Source organism: Berghia stephanieae, chromosome 2 (genome assembly GCF_034508935.2).
Source record: "Berghia stephanieae isolate SIO BIC M18660-M18661 chromosome 2, UCSD_Bste_1.3, whole genome shotgun sequence".
NCBI classification, from domain to species: Eukaryota; Metazoa; Mollusca; class Gastropoda; order Nudibranchia; family Aeolidiidae; genus Berghia; species Berghia stephanieae.
Window position 1 is genome coordinate 48,938,440 of NC_088361.1, and position 26,242 is coordinate 48,964,681.

Below are 26,242 nucleotides of genomic sequence, written 5' to 3' on the forward strand. Positions count from 1 at the left end.
TTGTTTCTTTTGAAGAGTTTTAACCCTTTTCTTTTAAATTTCTTTCTGGACTTCCAATTGATCCATGATTTTGTCTTTCTCGTCAAATGAGCGGGTTTAGACTATCTGTTGGTAGTTACTAAAATCGTAATTTTGATTTGCATTAATTTTATGCAATGATCAATAATTAAAATATCTTTTTTAAAAATCAACAAACAAAAGCTATACTCCCTCAGGAGACTATTCAGACTGAGTCCAAATAATCTGCTGGTTGCAAATGTGCATTGGAATTTGTGTTCAAATAGCCATGGCAGACTATTCAGACTCGAGTCCGAATAACTGTAGCCTTTTAAATTTATAATATTAATACAAGTCAAAGTGATACTAGGCTGCTAGAAGCTGTGGCCTGTGAAAAGTTATAAACAAAAATGAGAATAACAGGTTTAAAAAAGAACAAAATAACTAAACACAGAACATTTCGGGCTTGAAACCCTTCTTCAGCCAACAACAAAAAAAAACAATAAAAACACAAATTTATTACCAAATTTCTGTTGTAGATCTGGAATTTAGTAATGTATTTGTTTGTTGTTGTTGTTGGCTGAAGAAGGGTTTTGAGCCCAAAATATTCCATGTTTGGTATTTTCTTCTTTTTTTTTTTGAAGCTGTTATATTCATTTTTGATTCATAATAATAATGCAAGTTTTCTTGGCAGTAGAGAGGCCTGTACAACGAAGAAGTAAAAAAGAAAAGTAATCTGATGAAACGAAATAATTTTATTTCAATTTTTTCTCTCTCTTTGTTATTGGTAACACATCTTGTTCATGTGTTTGTCAGTTTTCAGGGGTTTTACACACTTGCTGCATTTCAGGTCATTTTTATCACGCCGACATGCCTTTTACATTGAACATTTCCAAGGACTAAGAATTTTAGGATTCTAATTGACTTGTATATACATTTTTAATTCAATAAACTTCTTAAAAACAATGTTTTGTTGCAGAACTAATGTATAAAGGAATTTTAAACATTAATTTAAGGTACTTAAAAACAAATTGGTAAATTTTAAAAGTATTTACATAATGTCTGGTATGTTATTACCCATGAAAAATACATACGAATTTTCTTCCAGTTTCAAGCTGGCAGGTGTGTAAGTGAAGAAGTGAGAATAAAAAAGAAAAAGAAAAAAAAACGAGCTTTTATATTGCACAATATCCACTATACATGCTCAAAGTGCTTTACATGGGGTCCCTAGCCAACAGTAACACGTAACATGTAGACCGAGGCGTGACACCTGTATGGCGATATTACATTTATTTTTTCCAACAGAGACAACATTGTTAACGATCAGGAACTCATTTTTACACTTGAATATGGTGAGAAAATGTGAGTAAAGAGCCTTTTCCAAGGACTCTAACTATGCGCTGCTCAGAGTGGGACTTATACCCAGGATCTCCAGTTGGAAGCAAGTGTCATACCACTAGACCACATAGTCGCAAGAAGGAATAGAATAGACTAGATTTAATCTAGCTGTCAAGCACAGAGAAGAAAAATAAAAATAAGGGAACCAATTTAACACAGATTGAGAGCTGTAAGAGCGATCTTTCATTATGGCCAGTCTGAAATAAAAAATATAAAAAGTTCTCATCAAGGTCTGCACCAAAAATTTACATGGAAAAAAAACAAAATTTCTCTATAAAAGTAAAAGATATATCCATCCAACTGTCTCCCTTTCATCAAAAGAATCCAGGCAGGGCCCAGGTGAGACCAATAATTGATTCCATTCCAGAATCAAGGCAGAAAATCACAAGAAAAGGACAAATAGTATTTGGAGACAGCAAGAAGCCCATGAGAGGGGCTGTTTGTCCTCTCATAGTGGGCAGGAGGTCACTTGCTGTGGCCTTTATCCCTCTTTATCTATTTTCTTACTTTTTCTGTCTTGGAATGGACTGGAGTCCTTGGCTGGGAGGGGCTGCCATATCAGACCATTCATTTACCGTCGTAGCCAACCATTAGTTGTGTTTAATTATGTTTTTAGGGGTTTTACGGCTCTTGCAACACATTAATTACGGCTCTTGCAACACATTAAGGTCATATCAGTGCCAGTAAAAAGGAAGAAAGTGAGTTAGTAATAAGTTCTAGAATTACAATTAAAGTACTCGAGAAAAGGTAAGAGAAAGGTGAATTGGTTCAAATTGGAAACGTGTAGATTCCAGGAATACACTATCAAAATACTGTGATTACCTAAAAGTCTCATCCAGACAGATGCACAGGGCCCCGCCAAGAGGAACACACTAAATTGTTTACAAATGTAAAAGGAAAAATAATGCAGTGCATAACAGAGAGATGATTTACAAGGAAAAAAATATAATTTTCCTATCCCAAAACTAACTATACATTTGACTGTTTCCATCCCTGCCAGGGTATCTGGCCAGTGCCAGGACAAAACCAAGTAATCTCATTTCAAGACAAAGACAGAAAGCAAGTTGGAAAACAGATATAGTGGGGTAGAAGACAACAGTATGTACCTCCCTGCCCACTATGGGAGGTCAGGAACCCCACCCAGTCAACCATTAGTAAATCATGGTGCATGGCGAAGTGATAAGAATAAGCAGAGATGTATTGATTATGCGAAACAGCGAACACGCCTGTAGTGAAGATAGATACACACATACGTAACTGTTAATGTCATTGTCATAGTGAGGCTGAAGAAATCACTGATGGCTTTTTTTAAAAACAACTTTAATCTTAATTAATCTTTTTTTTTTTACGTTGGCTGGGTGAAATGAGTTCGAGGAAACCCTATTCCAAGTAAAAATTAGTTCGAGAAAACTGTGCTGGAGTATATTGATTTGTATGAAAAATCTCAAATTTTTAATTCGGTCTTTGGCATGTACTAAAGGCATAAAGTCCACGAGGTCATTCTCAGAAAACTGTAAGCCACTTTGTAAATAAAGGGACAGAAAACACAATTGAGACATGCTTTGATTTTATTGCAAAAATAAAGGCACAGTTTTAATAATGCACCATATAAACAAAGATTAACAATACTATGAAATTATGAATTAGGTAACAGTTTTCACAATTCATGCTCAGGTAAATTTGGAGAACAGAAATTATAAATTCTTTGATAACGGTGAACTGCTCAAAGGAATCGGCAATTGAACAAATTTGTTCACAATTTCCAATCATACCGAACTCAAAAATAGTTTAAGAGATTGTAAAGTGCTTTGATCAAGGATGTCCTTTGCTAAAAAATTTTCTCGTAAGGTCAATATATGAAAAATTTTGCACAAAGCTTCTTTTCATCAAATTATACCAACCTTAAAGCATAGAAAAGGATACATTATAATTATATCCATCTAGCTTCCCCTTAACTGTTGCCTTTAAACACCCAATACTTTCATCTTTTAAAAAATCAACTCACAAATTCCGACCAAAATAAGCCGGAAAATGTCAATAAGCTGATTGTTTGTTTTTAAGGGTTTTACGGCGCTTGAACACATTTAGGTTATATCAGCGCTAGTAAAAAGGAAGAAAATGGGATAGTAAAAAGTTCTAGAATTGCAATTAAAGCACCCAAGAAAAAGAAAGACATAGGGGAACTGGGAACAAATAGGGATCAGATGTAGATTCCAAGAGCATACCACCAATGTACTTAGTTTGAGATCACCTATAAGTCTCATCCGGACACAAGCACAAAATCCAACAAAGAGGAATACACTCAAATGCTTACATTACACATTCAAAATAACAAATATAATAATACATATCAGAGAGATGATTTACAAGGAAAAAAATATAATCTCCCAAAACTGCATTTGACAGTTTCCCTCCCAGCTAAGACTCAGGCCAGGGCCAGGACAAAACCAAGTAATCTCATTCCAAGACAAAGACAGAAAGCATGTTGGAAAACAGATATAAGGGGAAAGAAGACACAGTATGTACCCCCCTGCCCACTATGGGAGCAGCTGATTTTTCAGCTTTAGCTAGAAAAAGGGCACCTCTGTTTGAGCTTCCGACCAAAGGCGATGAATAAATATGCTTTTTCATTGTTATACAATACAACCTAAAAACAACAAACTTAAATTGTTATTTATAACTATTTGACAAAACTCAAATCCAAAGATTATGATAAAAATCTGTTTTCTTTTCATTCTAAATGAAACTTTACTGTCAGGACCCAGGAGGTTGTTGTATCCTGGTAGAAAATTAATCAGACAAATTTCTCTGGTTAACGAGTGTGTATTATATTCCTGAAACAAAAGTTATAACCTTCGTCAAGTTTCATTGGGCCTGGAATCTTTTTAGTTTTATTGCAGTGCCAAAAAAAAAAAAAAGGTGATGCTGTGTGATCTTGTGTTATGACATATGACCTCTGACCCATCAGTCCCTGGATCGAGTCCCACTGTGGACATCACAAAGTTGAGTCCTTAGAAAAAGCTTTTTATTCACATTCTCTCACAGTACTTGGGTGTAAAATGAGTAACTGGGCCAGTTACACTGTTTTACTGTGTCAAAAAGTGATTTGTAATACTTTACAAACATTCCGTTTCATGCGATCTGACAGACATCTCGAGCCCTGACTTAAGAAGAAAGGTTTTCAATAACTTAAATCTTGATTGAGAACGACTTTTTAAAAAAGCCATTAAAACATGGAAGTGTGTGTGGTGACCATTGAGATCAATATCAATGCATTCTTTGAAATGTCACGACACCTTGCACTTACACATGTTGACGTAAACAAAACATTTAAAGTTAAAGAACAAATGCCTAATTTTGGCCAAAAAACTATTGCTATAAATCCGATCTGTAAATTGGAAGACATTAAGACCCTATGTATTCAAAATTGAAGGCACATATAATTCATATAATATAATATACGCCAACCCAGGGAAAACACAAGTGTGTGAATTTCACCTCAACAACCACCAAGCCCACAAAAAACTTAACATCAAGTGGAATGGCCAGACATTAGAGTACAACTACCACCCAGTGTACCTCGGAGTGACGCTTGATCGGACTCTGTCCTTCAGAGAACACGTGAGGAAGACCAAGGCAAAAGTGTCCACGCGTAATGCCCTCCTTGGAAAGCTGGCAAACATGAACTGGAGAACTGACCCTAAAACTCTCAGGACCACAGCATTGGCCCTCAGCTACTCAACTGCGGAGTACTGCTCAGCTGTATGGGCCCGATCATGCCATGCCTCCAAGCTAGACCCTGAGCTCAACAACGCCTGCCGGATCGTAAAGGGGCAGCTGAGAGCAACACCATTACCACTGGTCTACCGTGCAGCAGGAATAGCCCCACCACACATCCAGAGGGAAACTCATGCCCAAATACAAAAATACAAACAGGAAATGGACCAGAGACACCCCCTTCATGACCACAATTGCCCCAAAAGCAGGCTCAAAGCAAGGAAAAGCTTCCTCACAGTAGAGAGCCTTCACCCAGACCACTCAGCATTCTACCGCCTGGACAAATGGGTAGAATGGGACAAGACAGCAAACGATGCCCTCCAGCCCCCAACAGAAAAGCTCCCAGCAGGCACAGACCTCAAGAGAAAAGACTGGGTGGCGTTGAACAGAGCTAGAGCAAAGGTGGGAAACACCGCCACCAACCTCTTTAAATGGAAAATCTCACCGGGCACTGAATGCCCATGCGGTCACCCCAGACAGACCATGGACCACATCCTGTCCGAATGCTCGCTGGGACCTCACTGCACCAATGCTGACCTGAGGGAATGCAACCAGACTGCCCGGGACTGGCTGACTCACTGGCGCGACAAGATATGATGATGATTATTATAACAAGCTGCCTTTTCTTCAATTCTATTGCTATTGGTACCATATAATACTCTGCTATTAGTACCATATAATACTATGCTATAAGTACCATACAATACTCTGCTATTAGAACAATATAATACTCTGCTATTAGTACCATATAATACTCTGCTATCAGCACCATATAATACTCTGCTATCAGTACCATATAATAATACTCTGAAAAGTAAAACCCCAACGAATTCTTTATAATTTTGGTCAGAGAACTTATTTATTGATATTGACATCAACAGTTTTAAGATGACCTTAAACTTGTCTCAAATCCAAAACTTATCAAACAGGCCTGTAAACGCTCATTTAAAAAAAAAGTCTGAAAATTTTTAGCCATTACCCTCATAACAATTAGAACGTAATACGTACTTTACTGTTTACTGATTATAGATATGATGTGTACAATTGCTTGGAGACAATAATGCAGAGACATCACAGGAATTTCAGACACCATTCGGAGGAATTTTTGCTCCGGCAAAACCAGAGTTTTGACATCACTAAATAATGGCATACTTTAAGTAAGTAGATAAGACACAGAGAAAAAATGTAATTACAATATGAAGATTTTATGACAAACATAGGGAGACAAGTGATGCCAGATAGACATCACGATGATATTTTAAATTTACTAGGTTCAACAAGGGTTCCAGCCACTCTCTTTGAACTTTCTCTGTGTCTGGAGGCACTTATATGACTTGGGTACATTTGGTGCTGCGCCATATGGCGACTCCTCTATCCACACTACTAATACTAAACACCTGAAACACAGCTGGGGCTGCCTGTTTTTTCTTCAATTCTTATATAAGAACTTTATGATATGTCTTGGCATGTCCAGTCAAACAGGATTTGCCTCTACTCTTTCACCAGAATTCAACCGTCGTTTTAAAACAAAGTCCAAGCTCTGGGATTTTTCAGATGCAATCAGACAAAAAGTTGCAGATTGAATCTCTCTCGTCCAGCAAAGACCACTTAGGTCTAAATCTGTTTTTAACAGATGCGTCAATTGTCTTGATATCTGCACTGCGATCGATGTAAGTCTCGGGCATTAAAAAAAATCTTGATAGGTTATCCGTAACAAAACAAATGACGAAAACAATTTGAACTTAGCATATGGTCCATCTAGCACAGGGAAAAGTAACGATAATAATGATGAAAACAAAATAATCGAGACAGTTTCGTGGAAAAAAACAAACATTGAGGACCGACTTCGGACATTGAGTAAATGCATCATTTGCAATTCAGTTTTTCAGACTTTTGATATGAAATTTGGTCTATGCTCCAGATAACAAAGATAAATAGCAAGCAGCGAGCTGATCTCAGATCCATGACCTGTGACCTTGGATGACAAAAGTAGTTTCACTATACAGAGCACGATCCTCATCTATAAAACCCATAACAGAAATAACTCATTTTTGAACTTTCCCGATAGTCTAAATTTAGATTCACAGGATCATGGATAACGATCTATTATGAGGCTTTGGAGTTTCCATGAAGGATAATAATAAACGGTTTCCATGTTTACAGGTGAAAGACTGAAAACTGATAATTGTTAAAAATCTGATATCAGCCTTTGGGCTGAAAATTTACAGGCCAAGTCAGTGATGTATGCAGATTAAGTACTTTGATCTAATCAGTAAATAATGGTCGTTGCTTATCAAACATTGATAACAATAAATGGGAAAGTAGGGGGAGGGGTGAAAGGATATAACATATGAAAACAATACAACTAGTAATGGTAAATAAAGTAAAGTAAAATATACAGCTCGAGAAAGGTCATCACATTGTAAATATAATTAAAAATCACAAATTATGTACAAAATATTAAATAACGGGTGTGTACTGTAACATGAAAAAAAAATAGTGACTCTGTGTCAACATAAATCGAAAAAGTCAAGAAATGATTCTGTGACAGACAAAGCAAATAGAAAAATACAAAATAAAAAAAATAAATAAAAATCTGAATAAATTATCCATCCTGGTGTAAGGCACCTGTCAGCCACTGTATCGAACACAACTCAAGTATTTCATCATCAGAGTAGTTTCTTTCAATTAGTTTTTAGGGTTTTTTACAGCGCTTGCGAAGGACACATTAAAGTAAAAAGGCAGACAATGAGATCGTCAAAAAAGTCTGGTAGATTTATTAAAAGCACACGAGAATAAGTAAGACAAAGGGGAATTGGTTCAAATAGGGAACAGATGTAGATTCCAAGAGCACACTATCACTATCAGTGTATTTGTCCTTTTGGCTCATTTAGGCACCTCTAGTTTGAAATCACCTAAAGGTCTCATCCAGACACAAACATGGGATTCAACCAAAAGGAATACACTCAAATGTTTACAAAACACGATATTAAAATATTTTTTTTTATCAAAGTCCATAATGGAAAGATGATTTACGGGGAAAAAATATCATCATCTCCCCAAAATAATACTAAACATTTGACTGTTTCCCCCTTAGTCATCAAGAACTTTGGCCAGGGCCAGGACAAACCAAGTAATCACTTTCCAAGAAAAAGATAGAAAGCAACAAAGAAAGTAAATTGGAAAACAGATAAAGGGGAATAGAAGACACAGCAAGTGCTAATTCGTGAATTTTTCACTTGAGGAGATAAGGAAATCTGGTATCTTGTCCTACAACTTTGTGCTGACATCCGATTCACTTCCCAGAGACTTTATTAATTAGGGAATCACACAATTCTGTCAATTCTGCATTTTCAGCTTTCTGTCAATGTGAGGAGAAAAAAAAGAAAAGAAAAGAGAATTAATAACCATTGCAGTCTTCTGAACACACGTGAAATCAGCGAAGAAAATGAAAACATTATTGATGGAAAAATATGGGTTGATTATTTAGATTTTAAAAAAGACCTCTGAGCTGTCATAAATAATAATAATAATGAAAATAATAATAATAATAATAATAATAAAAAAATAATGGTAATAATACTACTAATAATAAAAATACTACTACTACTAATAATAAAAATAATAATAAAAATAATAACAATAATAATAATAATAATAATAATAATAATAATAATAATAATAATAATAATAATAATGATAATAATCACAATAATAATAATACTCCCATCTATCAACCAATCTATCTCTCACCTTTCTTTCAAGGCTATCTTTCAAACTTCGAACTTCCATTTCTTTCCTCTTGAGAACGGCCTCAAGTTTGGCAGCCTCTGCCTTATGAGATGCATTGAGTTTCTCAATCTGATCCTCTTGTCTGGGTGGAATAGAAAAAAATAAAAATAAATAAAAGTATAAAAACTTGCTTTGTTGTTTTGCATGTTTGACAGCAATTGCAACACATTTAGGTCAAATCATCATAAAAAAAAAAAAGCAACATGATGGAACTGACAGAAACGAATAAGATCAAGAGTTCAAGAGGACAAAATGGGTCAACAAAAGAAATTTGTCTAATCGTCTGGTTTTACCCCTCTCCTTACCAACTACAGGAAAATCCTTACGTTCGTTAGGATACAACCATTTTTCTCATTAAAATTTCTTTAGTAAATCATAAAATTTAAAGAAAATGAACAGCTTGTTGTAGAGCATGTTTTGATAAAGAAATTATGCATCGGAAGAACCTTACTGCAATTATTATAAATAGTATTTTTTTAAATTTTAAAACATCCTGAAAAAAACAAACAAATATCTGACCATAACTTTCAAAAGGTTACAACATCTTGGAGTTTGTTTTTTTCCGGGTGTTTTAAAATAAAAAAAATTATTATTTATTTTTACAATGATAAAAATAGAAGTGAAGAGGTATAAAATACTGACTCAGATAATTTTGTTTCCGCAGATTCCTTCATCTTCTTCATTGCCTCTGCCTTTTCCTTGTATTTGTCATGGCTATCTTCTAAAGAAGTTTTCAGAGTTGCCTCATTCTGAAAAAAAAAAAACCCAACAAAAAAACAACAAAATGTAGGATTGCAAATAAATAATGAACTAAAGAGTCTCTACACATTATTATTATTATTAATATTATTAGTTTTTAATAATAATAAAAAAAATTCCCTTTATTCATCCCATTGGGGAAATTTGTCTCTAGGGTCTATTGCAAGGGAAGACTGGAATAACCCAGACGTCAGCCGCAGTGCAGCGCCGCAAATTGAGATAGGGCGAGGTGACTTGCTCAAGGCCACACAGCGCAGCGGCGGGTGATTGAACTCGGTACCTTTCGGGTACGAAGCAAAGGCCTTACCGCGGAGCCACGCTGCCCCCTAATTGACAGCTCTGTGAGGAGATATCACATTATTTTTAATTAAGGAGGTTATGTGGACTTGTGGTATGATACGCTTTCGGATTGAAAGGTCCTGGGTTCGAGCCTCGCACGGCGCATAGTTGAATCATTGGAAAACTCTTTACTCACATTCTCTCACCGTACTCAGGAGTAAAATGAGCACCTGGCCGTTAACAGCATTGCCCTGTCGGAAAATTTTTTTGTAATATCGCCTTAACAGGCGTCATGTCTCGTTCTACGTTAAGTGTTGCTGTTGGCCAACAACCCTTTGTAAACCGCTTTGAACACCTTTAGTGCATATTGCGTTATATAAAAGCTAAAAAATCCATATCGACGGCAGATGGTAGAGAAATAATATTCAGCACATCCTAACTGTTTAAAGATCTTGGAATGAATGAAGACATGCAGAAAATCTCTCTGCTATTCGATCAAGGTGTCTTTTAGTGATGTATTTATGTTTACATTAGATTTTTTATTTGTTTTTGTTCTTATTAGCCAAAGAAGGGTTTTGAGCCACTACTACTTCTATTAGTACTACTATTACCACTACCATTACTATTGACACGCTCATAAAGAGAATACAATTATGAAGCTTGGAGTAGTGAAAATAAAATACAATACCATCATAAGCATCAATGAGAACTAATGATTTAATGTGCTACTTTTGAAAACAAATACATTGACATACCGCTGCACTTTGGACTAGAGCACTCTTCAGCTTCTCACAGCGATGGAAGAGATCAGCAAACGATTTATCCAGTCTCTTGTAATCTTCTTTTGCCTTAAAAAAAAATTTTAAAAGACAAATGAGCAGACTCGCCAACCAATCACAACCATTTCAAAACATTTATATTTTCCCCAATATTTAGCTGATTTTCTCATATTTCCCCCCCTAAAAATCATATTTTCAACATCGCAACTATCCATATTCCAAATTTAATATTCGCTGAATTTATGGAGAATTATCGAGCTGGTGGAAGGGGGGAAAACCCTGTAATTCCTTTGGCAATCATCAGTCTAGCTACTCAGGTTCACATCAATATCTTGAACTCTTACAATATTATTATCCCCCCCTCCCCCCTTTGATATAAATCCCGACTATTTCCATTTAGCATATTTTGGTTAACATTCCCATACTATCACTAGCTTGTATACAGGTGGATGCCCAGATCAGATGATGGAGCACATCCTTAGAGTTAGAGAATGCCAGGATGGGCCCAGCTGCACTGACCATGACCTAAGAGTCTGCTCCACAGATGCTGTGGAGTACGTTCGGTGTTGGAGCGACAAGCTATGATGATGATATTTTGGATCTCAAAGCATATTTAAATATAAATCAATAAATCATACTGGTTTGCAAATCTGAGTTTGAGATCACCTAAAAATCCCATCGAGACACATGTACAGGATCCAACTTTATAAGAGGAATTCACTCAAAGTTTACACATAATATTTTTTCACTTTTTATTTTTATTTGTATTTAAAAAATAAAAAGAAGGTCGCGTTGGCTGGGTCATGTGGCCAGAAAGAAAAAAGGGTCACTTCCCAAGACAGCCCTGTACTGGACAGCAGATGGAAAGAGAAAGCGGGGGAGATTCAATGAAATCTGGAGAAGGGTCATGGAAAAATAAATATAGGAAGCAGGCCTGTTCTGGAATACAGCCACCACAAAAAATGGAGATATCTGGTGGATGCCCTATGTGCCTCAAGGCCTAAGAGGATTAAGCTTACACATTATACATTCAAAACTAAAATATAACAATACATAGAGATTTACAAAGAAAAAGTAACACCTCCAGAAACTAACACCATCCATACATTTAACTGTTTGCCTCTCAGCTATGGATTCCAACCAAGGCCATGACAAAACCAAGTAATCCCATTCCAAGACAAAAATAAAGAGCAACTCAGAAAATAAATATAGGAGAATATAAGACATAGCAAATGACCTCCTGCCCCCCATTGGGAGGTCAAATGACCCCATCCATCCAATATAAATATAACAAATCAATAATAACCACCAACGTCATCTATATCAGGGAAATGAATTCTACAAAATAAAATAAAGTAATGTAAAAAGCTTAATCTAACTCACTTGAGTGCCGTCATGCGTAAGCAGGTTTACTCTTGACTCTAACATCTTGTTTTCATCTGGAAACAACAAAGAAATTAGAGTTGTTGAAATATGATATATATGCATGATGAAACAAGTCTTAATATCATCTTACACCTGTAGGATACATTGAGAAGAAAGTAGGGTGGTTCATTTTATTTCCAAAGTATTTAACAAATAACAATATTCATAGGCTACATTCAGAAGAAAAATTACACTATACGTTTAGTTAAAAAAATATTACATCCACCAGCCAAATAAAACGTACCAACACAAAACTATGTGTAACCTTAATCGTTTATAGTCTGGTCAATACAATTTAGTGAGAACTATCATAAAAATTGGCTGACTAAAAACGATAATAAAGAGCACAGCAACGTCAATTTTGTTCCTTCTATAGGGTGGATCATTTTAGCTCCAAAGTATTTAACAAATAATTTTCATAGGCTACATTCAGATGCTACACATTTAGGTAAAATACTAACTCCACCAGGCAGATGTAACGGACCAACACACAAAATTATGTGTAACATTAAACGTTTATAGTTTGCTTGATATAATTTGGTGAGAAGTAATCATCAAAATGGCTGTCTAAAAAAACAATAACAAAGAGCTGAAAGATGTCAACTTCATTCCTTCTATTTCCAAAGTATTTAGTAGATAAAAATAATCACTAGCCTACATTGGGAAGATAGTAGATAGGGTGGAACATTTTATTTCCAATGTATTTAACAATAACAATATTCATAGTATCTTATCATTTAAGGGTTATTTACGCCAGTTGACCTTTGAATACCCCGTATATCTAAATTTAAATATAACTGTGCTGCTATGTGGTCTTGTGATATGACACTTGGCTTCGGATCGGAAGGTGTTGAGTTTGAGTCTAAGTCCTTGGAAAAGGCTCTTTAGTCACATTCTCTCTACTGTACTCAGGTGTAAAATGAGTACCTGACTGTTAACAGCATTGCCTCTGTCAAAATATATTGTAATATCACCTCACATGCATCATGTCTAGTCCTACATGTTTTGTTGTTGGCTTAAGACCTCTTGTAAAACTCTTTGAGCACCTATCAGAGCGGGACTTTTTTTTAAAAAAGGGTTTTGCGGCGCTTACAACATACTAAGGTCATATCAGCGCCAGCAAAAAGGAAGACAATGGGATAGTAAAAAGTTCTAGAATTACAATTAAAGTACCCAAGACGAGGTAAGACAGAGGGGAATTGGTTCAAATAGGAAACAGAGGTAGATTCCAAGAGCAGACTATCAAAGTACTTAGTTTGAGATTGAGATTATCTAAAAGTCTTATCCAGACACAAGCACAGGTCCCCACTAAGAGGAATACACTCAAATGTTTACAAATCATATATAATACGTAAACAAAGCAATACAGTGCATAACAGAGAGATGATTTAACAGATGATAAAAAAATATCATCTCCACAAAACTAACTATACATTTGAGTGTTTTCCTCTCAGCTAGGGGATCCAGCCAGTGCCAGGACAAACCCAAGAAATCTCATACCAAGACAAAGACAGAAAGCATGTTGGAAAACAGATACAGGGAGATAGAAGACACAGTAAGTACCTCCCTGCCCACTATGGGAGTGATCTAAAACTTCCAATCCGAAGGCGAGTGTCATACCATTAGATCAAATAGCTGCACAATATCTGGCTACAAGCATGTATGGATATTGAAGCAGAACTAGAGCAAAATGGGCGACATGCATGCAACTTGTTCTGTATGAAAAGTAAAACTGGCTCCAAATGGCACAGAGGGAATAAATAAAATATAGTGGAAAAATCAGCAGAAGTACAATTTATTAATGAAAAACACTTTTTAAAAAACAAAAAAAAATTCCCTTTATTTATCCCACAGGGGAAATTTGTCTCCAGAGTCAATTCCAAAGGAAGACTGGAATAACCCAGGCGTTAGCCGCAGTGCAGCGCCGCAAATTGAGCTAGGGCGAGGTGGCTTGCTCAAGACCACACAGCGCAGCGGTGGGTGAATCGAACTTGGTACCTTTCAGGTATGAAGCAAAGACTGTACTGCTGAGCCACGCTACCCTCTATGGTCACTTGATTTTATTTCACTGCCCACAAAACAAAACAATAAAAAAATCCATAAGTATTCACCTGACAATTTTTTGATAAGGTGGACATAATCGTCAAACAGCATCCTGAAATAAGATAAAAATAAAATATTACAAAGGAAGAAGATGGGATAGTTTTTTACAGTGCTTGTAACACATTAAGATCATATCAGCGCCAGTAAAAAGGAAGAAAATGGGATAGTAAAAACATTTTAGATGTACAATTATAAGGATCTGAGGAAAAAGTAAGACATAGGAGAAATTAGGTACAAATTAGGAACAGATGTAGATTCCAAGAGCACACTATAAGTGTACTTAGTTTGAGATCACCTAAATGTTTCACCCAGACACCAGCACAAGATCCCACTAAGAGGAATACACTCAAATGTTAACAAATCATATGTTAAAATAAAATTTAAAAATTTACAAAACAGAGAAATGATTTACAAGGAAAAATATATCATCTCCCAAAACTATAACTATGCATTCGACTGTTTCCCTCCCAGCCAAGTACTCCGGCCAGGGTAAGGACAAAACAAAATAATCTCATTCCAAGACAAAGACAGAAACCAATTGGAAAACAGACACAGGGGGATAGAAGACACAATAAGTATATCCCTGCCCACTATGGGAGGTTAGGAACCCCACCCAGCAAAAAGATCAACACGTCATCGATACACATACACACATTCCAACCTCCCAGGAATACAAATGCTACAATTCTCACAAAATTTTTGTTTTAAATGTTCCTTTGTATATTGTTGTGCTGACAAAGGGGTTGTACCTGAAACGTCCATTGTTTGTATTGTTCCCATCCCATCCGAAGTCTTTCCCTTTTCATGAATAAAAACTTAATACCGACAGAACTAAAATTAAAAAAAAAAAAAATGAAAAATTGAGCTTTAATATAGCGCAATATCCACTAAACGTGTTCAAAACGCTTCACAAGGGTCCCTGACCAACAGCAACACGTAACAAGTAGTATGAAACATAACGCCTGTTAGACAATATTACAATTTTTTTTCGGACAGAGACAACACTGTTAATTGCCAGGTAATTATTTTACACCTGAGTACATTGAGAGAATGTGAGTAAAGGGCAATTTTCCAAGGACTCAACTATGCACTGGGCAAGACTCGAACCCAGGAACTCCCGATCTGAAAGCAAGTTTCATACCACAAGACCACATAGCTGCACAACTCACTTGTTTTTCAGAAGTTTCGTCTTGAGAGAATCAGCCTTACTGGAAAACTTTTCTTTCTCTTCCACCAAAGTCTTCATTTGATTTTCCATTTCTTCCACGATTTTAGCATGTTCCTCTTCCTTTTCCAGTCGCAGTTTTTCAAAATCCCTGTCCTTCTGAAGTAACCTCTCTTCATAGTGTAATGTCAATTCCATTTTCAATTTAGTGACGTCTGCCTCTGTATAGATCTGACAAGAAGGAAATGCAAATACAAACTTTGATCATACCTTATATTCAAAGTTTCCATCTGACCAGTTCAGCAACCCGATCACTGCTGAGTGGCTCAGAATTTTTAAATAAATAAATAAATAAAAAGAATACATTGCCTTACTATTGAGTAATCAGGACTTATCAAAATAAATATTGGACATGCTCAAAGCACTTTACAAGGGATCCCTAGCCAACAGCAAAACTTAAAATGTAGGAGAAGACATGACGGCCATTAGGCAAGATCATATTTTTGTTTTCGGACAGAGACATAGCTGTTATCGTTCAGGTACTCATTCTATAGCCGAGCACGGTGAGAAATTGTGAGTAAAGAGCCTTTTCCAAGGACTCAAACCCCAGCCCTTCTGATTCAAAGGTGAGTGTCTTACCACTGACCATATTGCTGATTTTGTGTGGATCGAATTAATGAGACTATCAGGATAAGTTGAACTTTTTCATTCACCACAAAATATTTTTACAATCACGCATTAAAATCCATTACTTTGAAGGTGGAAACCTTTACTAACTTTAAGTTTATTCCAGTTTTGACCTTAAGTTCACACTGACAATTTCTACTGTATAACTGAACTGCCTTTTTGTCTTTCGTAAGAATAAGTTACTAATGTTAGTGAGTAATATTGGTGTAAGTATGTGTATGTATGTTCGTGTATGAATGTAAATGTATCTGTGATTGAGTTTGTGTGCATGTGTATGTGTTTGTTTCTTCACACGTATTCTCAAAGTTGTCAAAAAATGAATGTTTGAATGACATTTAATATTGTAAAGCGCAGCTGAGCACTTATGTGGAAGTTGAGCGCTATATAAAATAAATTATTATTATTACTAACGTAAATGTAAAATAAAGGATGGGATAAATCTGCCAATAAAATTGAGTCTACATAAAAATCAGACTTGCCAATTTCTTAGAAACAAAACTTGGGAAAATAGAGAAGTGACAATTAATGATGATGATGATACTGTTTTTCTGTTATTTTATGATGATGACGATGATTTATATTGTGATAATATGGTGACGCATCAAAAACTTCAGCTGGAAATTAGGGAAGTCAGGAATAACAGCAATAAATATCAGGAGCTTTCAAATGAAATTGCAGACCTGTCAAATTGAAAACTTTAAATTTAGTAATTTTTATGTCAATTTTTAGTAATTTAACAAGGACATTAGTAATTTCTGAAATCGTATACGAACAATCACAATTTGACATTAATGATCACTTCAACATTACATCGTAATGCTTATGCGCTGTAGAAATGCTTTATTATTATCATCATCCTCATTGTTATTATTATTATTATAGTTATTACAGATATTACCATCATCATCGTTAATATCATTATCATTATCATAGTAGTAGTAGTAGAAGTAGTTATTATTATCATCATTATTTAAGTATTACTGAGAATTAAAAATTCGTAATTTTCCATACAATTTCGTATTCTCGTAACTGGATCAGAAATTTGTCTAAAATTCGTAAGGCTCGTCAGGTATGAAATTGGGGAGACTGGCAGATCTGAAATAGATAAAGCCACGTCTCTCCAACCCAAACACCTCTGTTCCCAGGATTCTGTCCGGATCACAGAGACATGCTGATAGTGGAATCAGTCCAAATAAATTTAAATTTAAAAAAAAATCAAAAAAAAATCAGGCCCCAGACAACCTGTCCGGATAATGGATACATCCGGATTGTGGGAGAAGCGACTGTATATACAAAAAAAAAAAAAAAAAAAAAGCCAGACTTATCCAAGGCCAATCAGGAGATAAACTGACTTACAGCCCCAAGCTCCACCAAACGAGGTGCTGTTGATGAGAAAATTTCGTTCCCAGGCTGAAAAACATGAAAAGAAATTTTTTAAAATACTAAGATTTTAAAAATTGTGCATGACGAGTTTGCAATGGTGTTAGCTAAAAAAAAAAGATTGAATGGTTAAGATTTTTTTCTTTTTCAATAAATGAAAAATAAATAAACAAGCAAAAAACAAACAGACAAACAAACCCAAAACAAAATAAAAAGTTAACCTGTACATAATGACATGATCTGGGCATTCTTAGATTGCTTGTGCCTAGGGGGGGGGGGGGGGGGGGGGGGGGGGTGGGGTGGTGTAAGCATTCGCTTCACACACAAAGGGACTGAGATCAATCCCGGGTGCAGTCGGGATTTTTTTCTGACCCCCCCTGTCGACCCAGCAGTGAATGGGTAGCTGAGTCTGATAGATTTGGCTGAAAATACTTTGCGATAGACTAACATCCTATCCAAAGGATAGCAAGCAATTAATTGCTATTGTCCGTTTCACGCTATAGAAACTGGGGTAAACTCTGGCTCCATGGGCCGAATGACTCTGAAGGACTATTTGTGTCTAGGGGTTTTGATGATGTAGGAGGATGGAAATAGTATTTTAAAATAACATAACTTTCAGCCAATACAAAAAAAAAGACAAATGGTGGATAGCTCATACATACAGTGACGCTCTCTCCGGCCAGGTGGAGCTGTACCAGTAAGTCACGGGTTCGAATCCCCATCGCTGCCGCGAACATTTTAAAATTCTCTATTGTCTTCCGGCACTTTCCTACTCACTTCATCAATTGTTAAAAGAAGACGAGCAACACTTAACATTAAGGATGAGACATTTTACACCTGAGTACAGTGAGAGAATGTGAGTAAAAAAGCCTTTTGCAAGGACTCAACTATGTGCCACTCAGAGCGGGACTCGAATCCAGGACCTTCCAATCCAAAAGCGAGCATCATACTACTAGACCACATAGCAGCACAAAGATAAAATTTCTATAGTAATATGTCACTAGTAATGTTCCCTGCAATGACAGAAAAGAAAACATAAAAAACAAATAGAAAGAACAAAGTCAAGGACTCACTTCTTTCATTACTTCGTGTGTATCCAGGTTGAGCATCATATCCACCTCATGGGCAGGCGACTCTTCCTCAATGCTTTCTTTGGCAATCCCTGGCACCCTGGTGTTGACAGCCGGACGACGAGTTGCTTTCTTGGGGGGTGTGCCAAACAAACACACTCCATCATCACTGGAATTATAACAATATAATAGTTATAATAATAATTATGATGATGGTGTGATTAATAATAATATTAAAAATGTAATAATAATTTGGCAAATCGGATATATTGTAACACTAAGGCTTCGAAACCCGTATTTATGCTTTCATTGTTTTTTGTTGTTGGCTGAAAAAGGGTTTTGAGCCAGAAACATTCCATGTTTGGTGTTTTGTTCTTGTTTGAAACTGTTATATTCATTTTCTGTTGATTATTTTTAATGTTTTGGGACTTCTCAATAAATCTTTGAACATCTGGTATTCAAAATATCTAAAAGATAATAAAAATAAAGCTGTTTTGAAGTGGTTCAAGTTCAACAATTTTGTTTAGGTACCACTTAACGGCTGCAAATTCCCACCTACGATATAGAAAAACACAATACCACTATACCTGGGTGCGCTTGAGCCTTTAAATATCTCAGACACTCTAGGTGGTCTTTCTGAAAGTAACCAATGAAATAAAAATGTGGGAGTGGGGTAAATAATTAAATTCACACTGAAAGAACAAAAGAAGAAGAAGAAAAAGAAGAAGAAGAAGAAGAAGAAGAAGAAGAAGAAGAAGAAGAAGAAGAAGAAGAAGAAGAAGAAGAAGAAGAAGAAGAAGAAGAAGAAGAAGAAGAAGAAGAAGAAGAAGAAGAAGAAGAAGAAGAAGAAAAAGAAGAAGAAGAAGAAGCCTGCAAATAATTTTTCAAAATTGTCTGAAATTTTCTTTTCACCATCGGTTACCTCAGCAGATATTGATAATCGCATGACATGTCAGATATCCTGCTAGATGTATCAATCTGATAACTAATATGTATACATAAAGGCAGCCCCTTTGTACCGTAATTCAGTCTGGCCTTGCACTATGGACAGTAAGCTGTCCCAGCAAAAGGAATTTTTTTCTGACATTATCAGAAAGAAAATCTCAATTTTTGTCTTTAATTTCTAGCCAAGTCCACTTGAATATATCTTTAATTTCTATCAAGCGAAGGTCGCTTCTACAATCTACAAATATTTTGGGCATGTTTCAGTATAGTTTAGTTTGTTTTTGTATTTCTTCCTTGTCTTTAGGAGAAAGCGGCTCAATGAGATTTTTTCTTTCAAATGAAATAAAGAAGAATTGAGATGGAAATCGGCAAAACAACAACAACAACCGTTTGGGTACCGAATGAAATATTTGCTTTTACATTAAAGAATTGCCAAAACACTTTGCAGACAATGTTCAGATGAACAATTGTAAATAACAAAGAGACAATTATGTCGATATTCTTTGTCTGAACCTGTTACAAAGAAATATAGCAAATTGTGTGTAACGACATACAATAAGACAGGCCACGAATGAGTGTTGGACAACAGGCGTGCTAGATCAAAGAAGAAGAAGCAGAAGTGATTGAAATTAATAAATCAATAAAAATTCAAAAGAAAGAAGGAAAAAAAAGATTGAGTGAAAAAAGAAAGAAATTTCAAACTTCTTTTATATACAGATTTTCAAAAACATAGATCAATTATGTAGTGCTCTATCCACTAAACATGCTCAAAGCACTTTACAAGGTTACAAAAATCATGGTTTGTTTATTAGAACTTACATTTGCTAATAATAATAATAATGTTAGTAATTGTAGGAAGAAGTAGAAGTAGTAGTAGTAGTAGTAGTAGTCGTAATAATAATAATAATAATAATAATAATAATAATAATAATAATAATAATAATAAATAAAATAAAAGAAAAATTAATAAGAATGTGATACTGTAAAGTTTTAAAACAGCTAAGTAATTCTTACTTGGACTGCCCCTCTTCTCTGCAAGAGGATCAAACTTGAGGAGAACCGATCCCCTGTTCAAGCTCCTTGCCTGTGAAAATAGAGGAAGAGTTTGATTGATGGCATTGCACACCCAGAAAAATTCAAACTAACTCTCTCTTTACCAGCAATTTTCGGAATCTTTCCTAAAAAATAAAATGTCATAAACACCTAAGACAGAAGTAGATTTTACTGAATCTCAATTTGTATCGAGTCAATTCATCTGAGTCTTAAAAGACAAAAATGGACAAAAGGTAGTAGGCATCCGTCTCAAGAAACAATGGTCAACACCCTGTAAGACTTTGATCTCATCAGTTTGGTTGAGAACAGATGAGTGTTACTCAGCAGCCCGATCCTTGCATTATAGTCTCTACACGTAGCTTGACTGTGTGTTTGGTGTTTGGTTATGTTGCCTCACTTTCCTCCTCATGGGTGCCAGCAGGAAGAAGTGCTGAAACCTGAAACTAAAATCTCGACACTTTGCCAAACCTGAAAATGTTCCTACTGAAAATGCGGCCTAAACTTTACTCTTATTTCATCACCGTTTTTATACCATTATTAAATGATTACACAGCAAACATATTGACACAATGAGCAGACTTGCCAAATTGAAAACTTCAATTTTAGTAATTTTAATGTCAATTTTTAGTAATTTGACAAGGAAATTCGTAATTTCTGAAATTGTGTTTGAACAACCACAATATTATTATTATTATTATAGTAGTAGTAGTAGTAGTAGTTCTTCTTCTTGTCATTATTATTATTATTATTATTATTATCATTTAAGTATTACTAAGAATTTAAAATTCGTAATTTTCCATAAAATTTCGTATTTGGCAATGAAATGTGTCTAAAATTCGTAAAATTCATGATTCAGCATGTATGCAATGAGGAAATTAATTTGATTTTAAAACCAACTTATAATACACAGTGAAATACTCACACTGAAACCAGAGGTATTTGACTTCGAGATATCGCGAAACCGGAATTCCGGCATGAACCGGAAAACTGGCACCCTCCTTTCTCTCCTCTCCTCAAACTTTTCTTCTCCTCTCCTCACCTCTCTTCACTCCCTCCCTCACCGCATATCTGCCATCTTAAGGAAAAAAACTGTATGTGGCCTCTTATTACAGGTAAACATAGTATTTTTCCTTAAGATGGCAGATATCTCCAGCCAACGTGGTCATCAGCAAGCGATTCCCAAGAGTTTGAGTTAATACCTGTCAGTTTCATGTCTATGTCTTGCTTGCAGAAATGCATCCAGAAGCTAGTTCACTGTACATGATGTCTTTGGCTATGCGCCCATTATCCATCCTGTGTATATGACCAAGCCATTGCAAACGTCGCTGGCAGAGTATGAGATGCATATCAAGGGAGTTCACTCTGTCTAGCCGACAGTGTTGGTGAATCTGTCCTGCCACTTGATGCCGAGAATTTGTGGAGGACAGCGAACGTTAAAGTATTCCAGACGGTTCTCCTGTCTGGCGCATGTTTTCCAGGATACACTGCCATACAGTAGGCTACTGAGTACGTACGCCTGGTAGTTTGGTGTTCAAAGTGAGTTGCTTGTTGGTCCACACACTCTTGCTCAGCTGTGCCATGACAGTGACAGCTTTGGCGATGCACTTGTCTAATTCTGCATCCCAAGTGAGAGGTTGGTGGTGATGGTTGTGCCCAGATATGTGAAGTGATCAGTGACTTGTAGCTCCTCGTTGTCAATGCAAATTGCTGGTGTAGAGAGGACATCCTGACACATGACATTTGTTTTCTTGATGCTGATCGTCAGACTGAATTCCCTGGGAGAACCTGTCCATCTGAGTCTTAAGAGACAAAATTGGACAAAAGGTATAATGAGCAATATCACTAATATGAGAAAAAATGAGCAATATCTCTAATATATGTGAACCAAATTTCATCAACATACATGCATAACCATATTATACTCACCATTTCTTTTGTACCGAAATCTTTCTCGAGCTTGTCAAGAAAATTTGCTGAATTGAAGGCTGTGGAATAAAATTAAACAGGTTAAACGAGTTATTAAGAAATACAGACCTGCCAACCCTTCATATTCCAAAAGTGGAATCAGAACGTCAGAAAATAGGAATTTGAGACAAAAAAATAGGAATTTCTTATCAATAGATAATTCTGTATTGAAATGACCACCACCTTTGCCACCTAACACATGAAGGCAGTATTCAGACACAGCTGGAAAAACTACATATCACATCTATTAGGTAATGGAATGGGGAAGGGGGAAAGGAGTACAATTCATTTTCCTACTTAGCTCCCTTTTGCCAATCATTAAAAAAAATAAATTCACCTTTGACCCCCCCCCCCTCTTCTTTTTTTTTCTTCTTCTTCACAGCCGTTTAAATAGGGCCCAAACTTTCACTTTAGTTACTTCTTCCCTCACTGGCTACCGTCGGGTAATGTAAACAATCCACCGTCAGCCACAGTGATAACAGCTGTCAAGACGGGGTGCATTGGCAATAAATTATGTCTGCAGGTAAATCTCATCGCTTTGAATTTCTCTCAGGCAGAGAGTAGTAGAAATCTCATCAAATACTCAAATTTCTCAGCCCATTGTGGACGCAGCATCTTTTTCATAATTTTAAAACATATATGGATTCAAAGACCAGCTTTTCCTCTACAAGACGCAATTATTTTTATTTACATCATTAAATGATAAGCTTGTGTTTTGCTCTTTTGAATAATCAGAGTTTTTTATGAAATAAATATTAAAATTATAAGTTTAAGAAATATTTAAAAATTCAAAATATCAAACCAACACTTTTTACCATCAAGTGTGAGGGATCAGAGAAAAGTAGATAAAATTATCTTTCATATGATATATACTTTATTATGTAGATTCAGGGATTTAAGAATAGAGGGTGTGGAAAGGAATCTTGATAATTATTTTTGTTACCAACAAAGAGGAGAATATTTCATTATATTTTAGAAACCCAATAATAAAACTAGATAGTGATGATAAGAGACATTTATTTAGTTTGATTTCATTGAATTTAAGCGGAAATTTTAGATATTTCTTAAATTTACTTATTTAAGTTCTGTTCAGGTTGTGGAGAGACACACTGAAGACGGTCATCACACCAGTACAAATGAAATATGTCGAATTTGTTGTGAAAGAGTACAGAGCCGTGCTGAGAGGATTAAAACACTCTAGACGTTATCTACAATTGACTATAAATATAAACGTGAAATTTTGATATATTTAAATATTTCAATTTGCGAGAAATGTATCTCACTGATACATAATTTAAAGAAATGCGATGCAGGTATTGATACCTTTGGTTCTGTGAGAAAACTCTGAACAAGAAACAATACTTAATGAGGTGAATATGATCCTTATCTTTCACCAGTGATGTGCTATATGCAGTCTATATGGCACACAAATTAAAAGAGGTGCAAGTCAAGTACATAAAAAAAAGTAATGGGCATGGATATCTCAAAAATAAGGTTATGAAAATTATAAGAACTCTTTAAGATTTTCTTAGTGGTTTTGATGGTCTTTAAATGAATGTCCTTATATAACAATTTTTAATGGAATTCTTATAATTCGTTGATTCTGGGATAAATATAAGTGAATCACATTTGACTATGTTACTGGTTTATTAAAAAATTTATATTAATACAATGCTGTGATTGGATTTCAATTTTACCTTACTCAAAATCCTGACTTTTACGTACAGGTGACCTGATATCTCAAAAATGCCTTAATCTACTGGTATAAAATTTATATCTCTACATTCTACAGATATTCAACATCATTTCCATTACTTTTGTTTTAAAATCTTAAGTGTTGAACATGTTAAAATGTTCTCTTAAAAATTTTAATTCACTTAAATTTATGTATCAATTTCATGAGTTATCCCTCTTGCTTTTTAACACCATCATAATTATGATTAAATAATCAATAAAAACTCCGTTAATAAAGTGTTCGGTAGTATAAAAATATTTTTGCTACACTTAATAACGGCATTACTACATTAGTTTGAAATTCAGAAAAAATCGATCAAAACGGCGAAAAAATTGTCTCCCTCTCTCAGTGTAAAGCTATGACTCATCATCACTAGACTGGCTAGATTTACCTGGCGAACTAAACTGAAAGCGATAAACGCCTGTGTCTTACCATCATAATCATTAATTTTTGAAAATCGGAATTTTAGAGACAATGGCAGAATAGTGGAAAAAGAAGAGTGAAAATAGGAATGATTCCGCCAAAAGCAGAAGGGTTGGCGGGTATGGTAATACTGAGACATAAAAATGCACTACTGATTTTAACTATTGGAAAAATATTTAGGGTTTCTGTAGCCTTTTAAAAAATTATTTTGTTTTTTTTTACTGTTAAGATTCTACAATTATTATCGGTAATAAGAAGTTTGACCTGGTGCGTTAGTTTATATAAGGAACAGTAATAATGTAATGATAATAATAATAATAACAATAATAATAATAATAATAATAATATATATAATAATTATATTATTGTTGTTTGTTTGTTTTTAAGGGTTTTACTGCGCTTGCAACACATTAAGGTCATATCAGCGCCAGTAAAAAGGAAGAAAATGGGATAGTAAAATGTTCTAGAATTACAATTAAGGCACAAAAGAAAAGGTGAGACAAAGGGGAATGGGTTTAAATAGGGAACAGATGTAGATTCCAAGAGCACACCGTCAAAGTACTTAGTTTGAGATCACCTAAAAGTCTCATCCAGACACAAGCACAGGTCCCAGCTAAGAGGAATACACTCAAATGTTTACAAATCATATAATATAATATGTAAACTAAACATAATACAATGCATAACAGAGAGATGATATACAAGGAAAAAAATATATTCTCCCAAACTATAACTATACATTCGACTGTTTCCCTACCAACCAAGGAACCTCAGCCAGGGTCAGGACAGAACTAAGTAATCTCATTCCAAACAGGTATGGGGGGATAGAAGACACAGCATGTACCTCCCTGCCCTAATTATATTATAATTATATAAATAAAAATATAATAATAATAACAATAAAACCTAGAAAGGGTGACAGTTAAAAGAAGAAGAAATGGGAGGAGGAGGAGAAGATGAATAAAGAATACAGAGGATCACATTTAAAAAGTGCAAGTTTATTTATTATTTTTTCTTTTCATCCGCTGACAATAGAAAAAAAAAAAAAAATCACATTTTCCGTTAGGCACTAATGAAAGAAGGTGCTAAGCTACTAGAAGCTGTAGACTAAAAGGTATTGAATGAAAATAAGCGGAATGCTTAAAAAAAAAAAAAAAAAAAAAAAAGCAAAATACTTTACATGGAATATTCCAGACTCAAAATCCCTCTTCACCTAACAAAATCAATTAAAATGCTAATACTTCACGCAAAATCTAGAAAATTGAGAGAAAAGGTCTCCATACTTCCAGTCAGGATTAGCGGAGACAAAAAGCATTCAACCTTCAAAAACTTGAGCTTTTATAATATAGTGCAATATTCACTAAACATGCTCACAGCACTTTGCCACACTCAGATTCTAGCATGCCTTTTGGCTTCTCCCGAGAACGTGCTGGAATCCAGCAAGTGCAATACCATTATTACGGATTTTATGGAAAAGACTATTATACAAATGTATATGTATCTATCACTA

General features: G+C 35.3%; 1 protein-coding gene across 1 annotated transcript in view; it reads right to left on the reverse strand.

Annotated features, from left to right (window-relative positions):
- Nucleotides 1–2,945: 2,945 nt before the first annotated feature.
- LOC144965069 (uncharacterized) overlaps nucleotides 2,946–26,242 on the reverse strand; it is a 36,384-nt gene continuing 13,087 nt past the window's right edge. The window contains exons 5-16 of the mRNA XM_078899969.1: nucleotides 22,536–22,594; nucleotides 20,571–20,640; nucleotides 19,199–19,247; nucleotides 18,615–18,780; nucleotides 17,518–17,571; nucleotides 15,479–15,705; nucleotides 14,318–14,361; nucleotides 12,165–12,220; nucleotides 10,758–10,850; nucleotides 9,607–9,713; nucleotides 8,926–9,046; nucleotides 2,946–8,533 (exon numbers count right to left, since the gene is read on the reverse strand). Of these exons, the coding sequence (XP_078756095.1) occupies nucleotides 8,468–8,533; nucleotides 8,926–9,046; nucleotides 9,607–9,713; nucleotides 10,758–10,850; nucleotides 12,165–12,220; nucleotides 14,318–14,361; nucleotides 15,479–15,705; nucleotides 17,518–17,571; nucleotides 18,615–18,780; nucleotides 19,199–19,247; nucleotides 20,571–20,640; nucleotides 22,536–22,594 (1,112 nt within the window). The 3' untranslated portion in view covers nucleotides 2,946–8,467. The remainder of the gene's footprint in view (nucleotides 8,534–8,925; nucleotides 9,047–9,606; nucleotides 9,714–10,757; nucleotides 10,851–12,164; nucleotides 12,221–14,317; nucleotides 14,362–15,478; nucleotides 15,706–17,517; nucleotides 17,572–18,614; nucleotides 18,781–19,198; nucleotides 19,248–20,570; nucleotides 20,641–22,535; nucleotides 22,595–26,242) is intronic.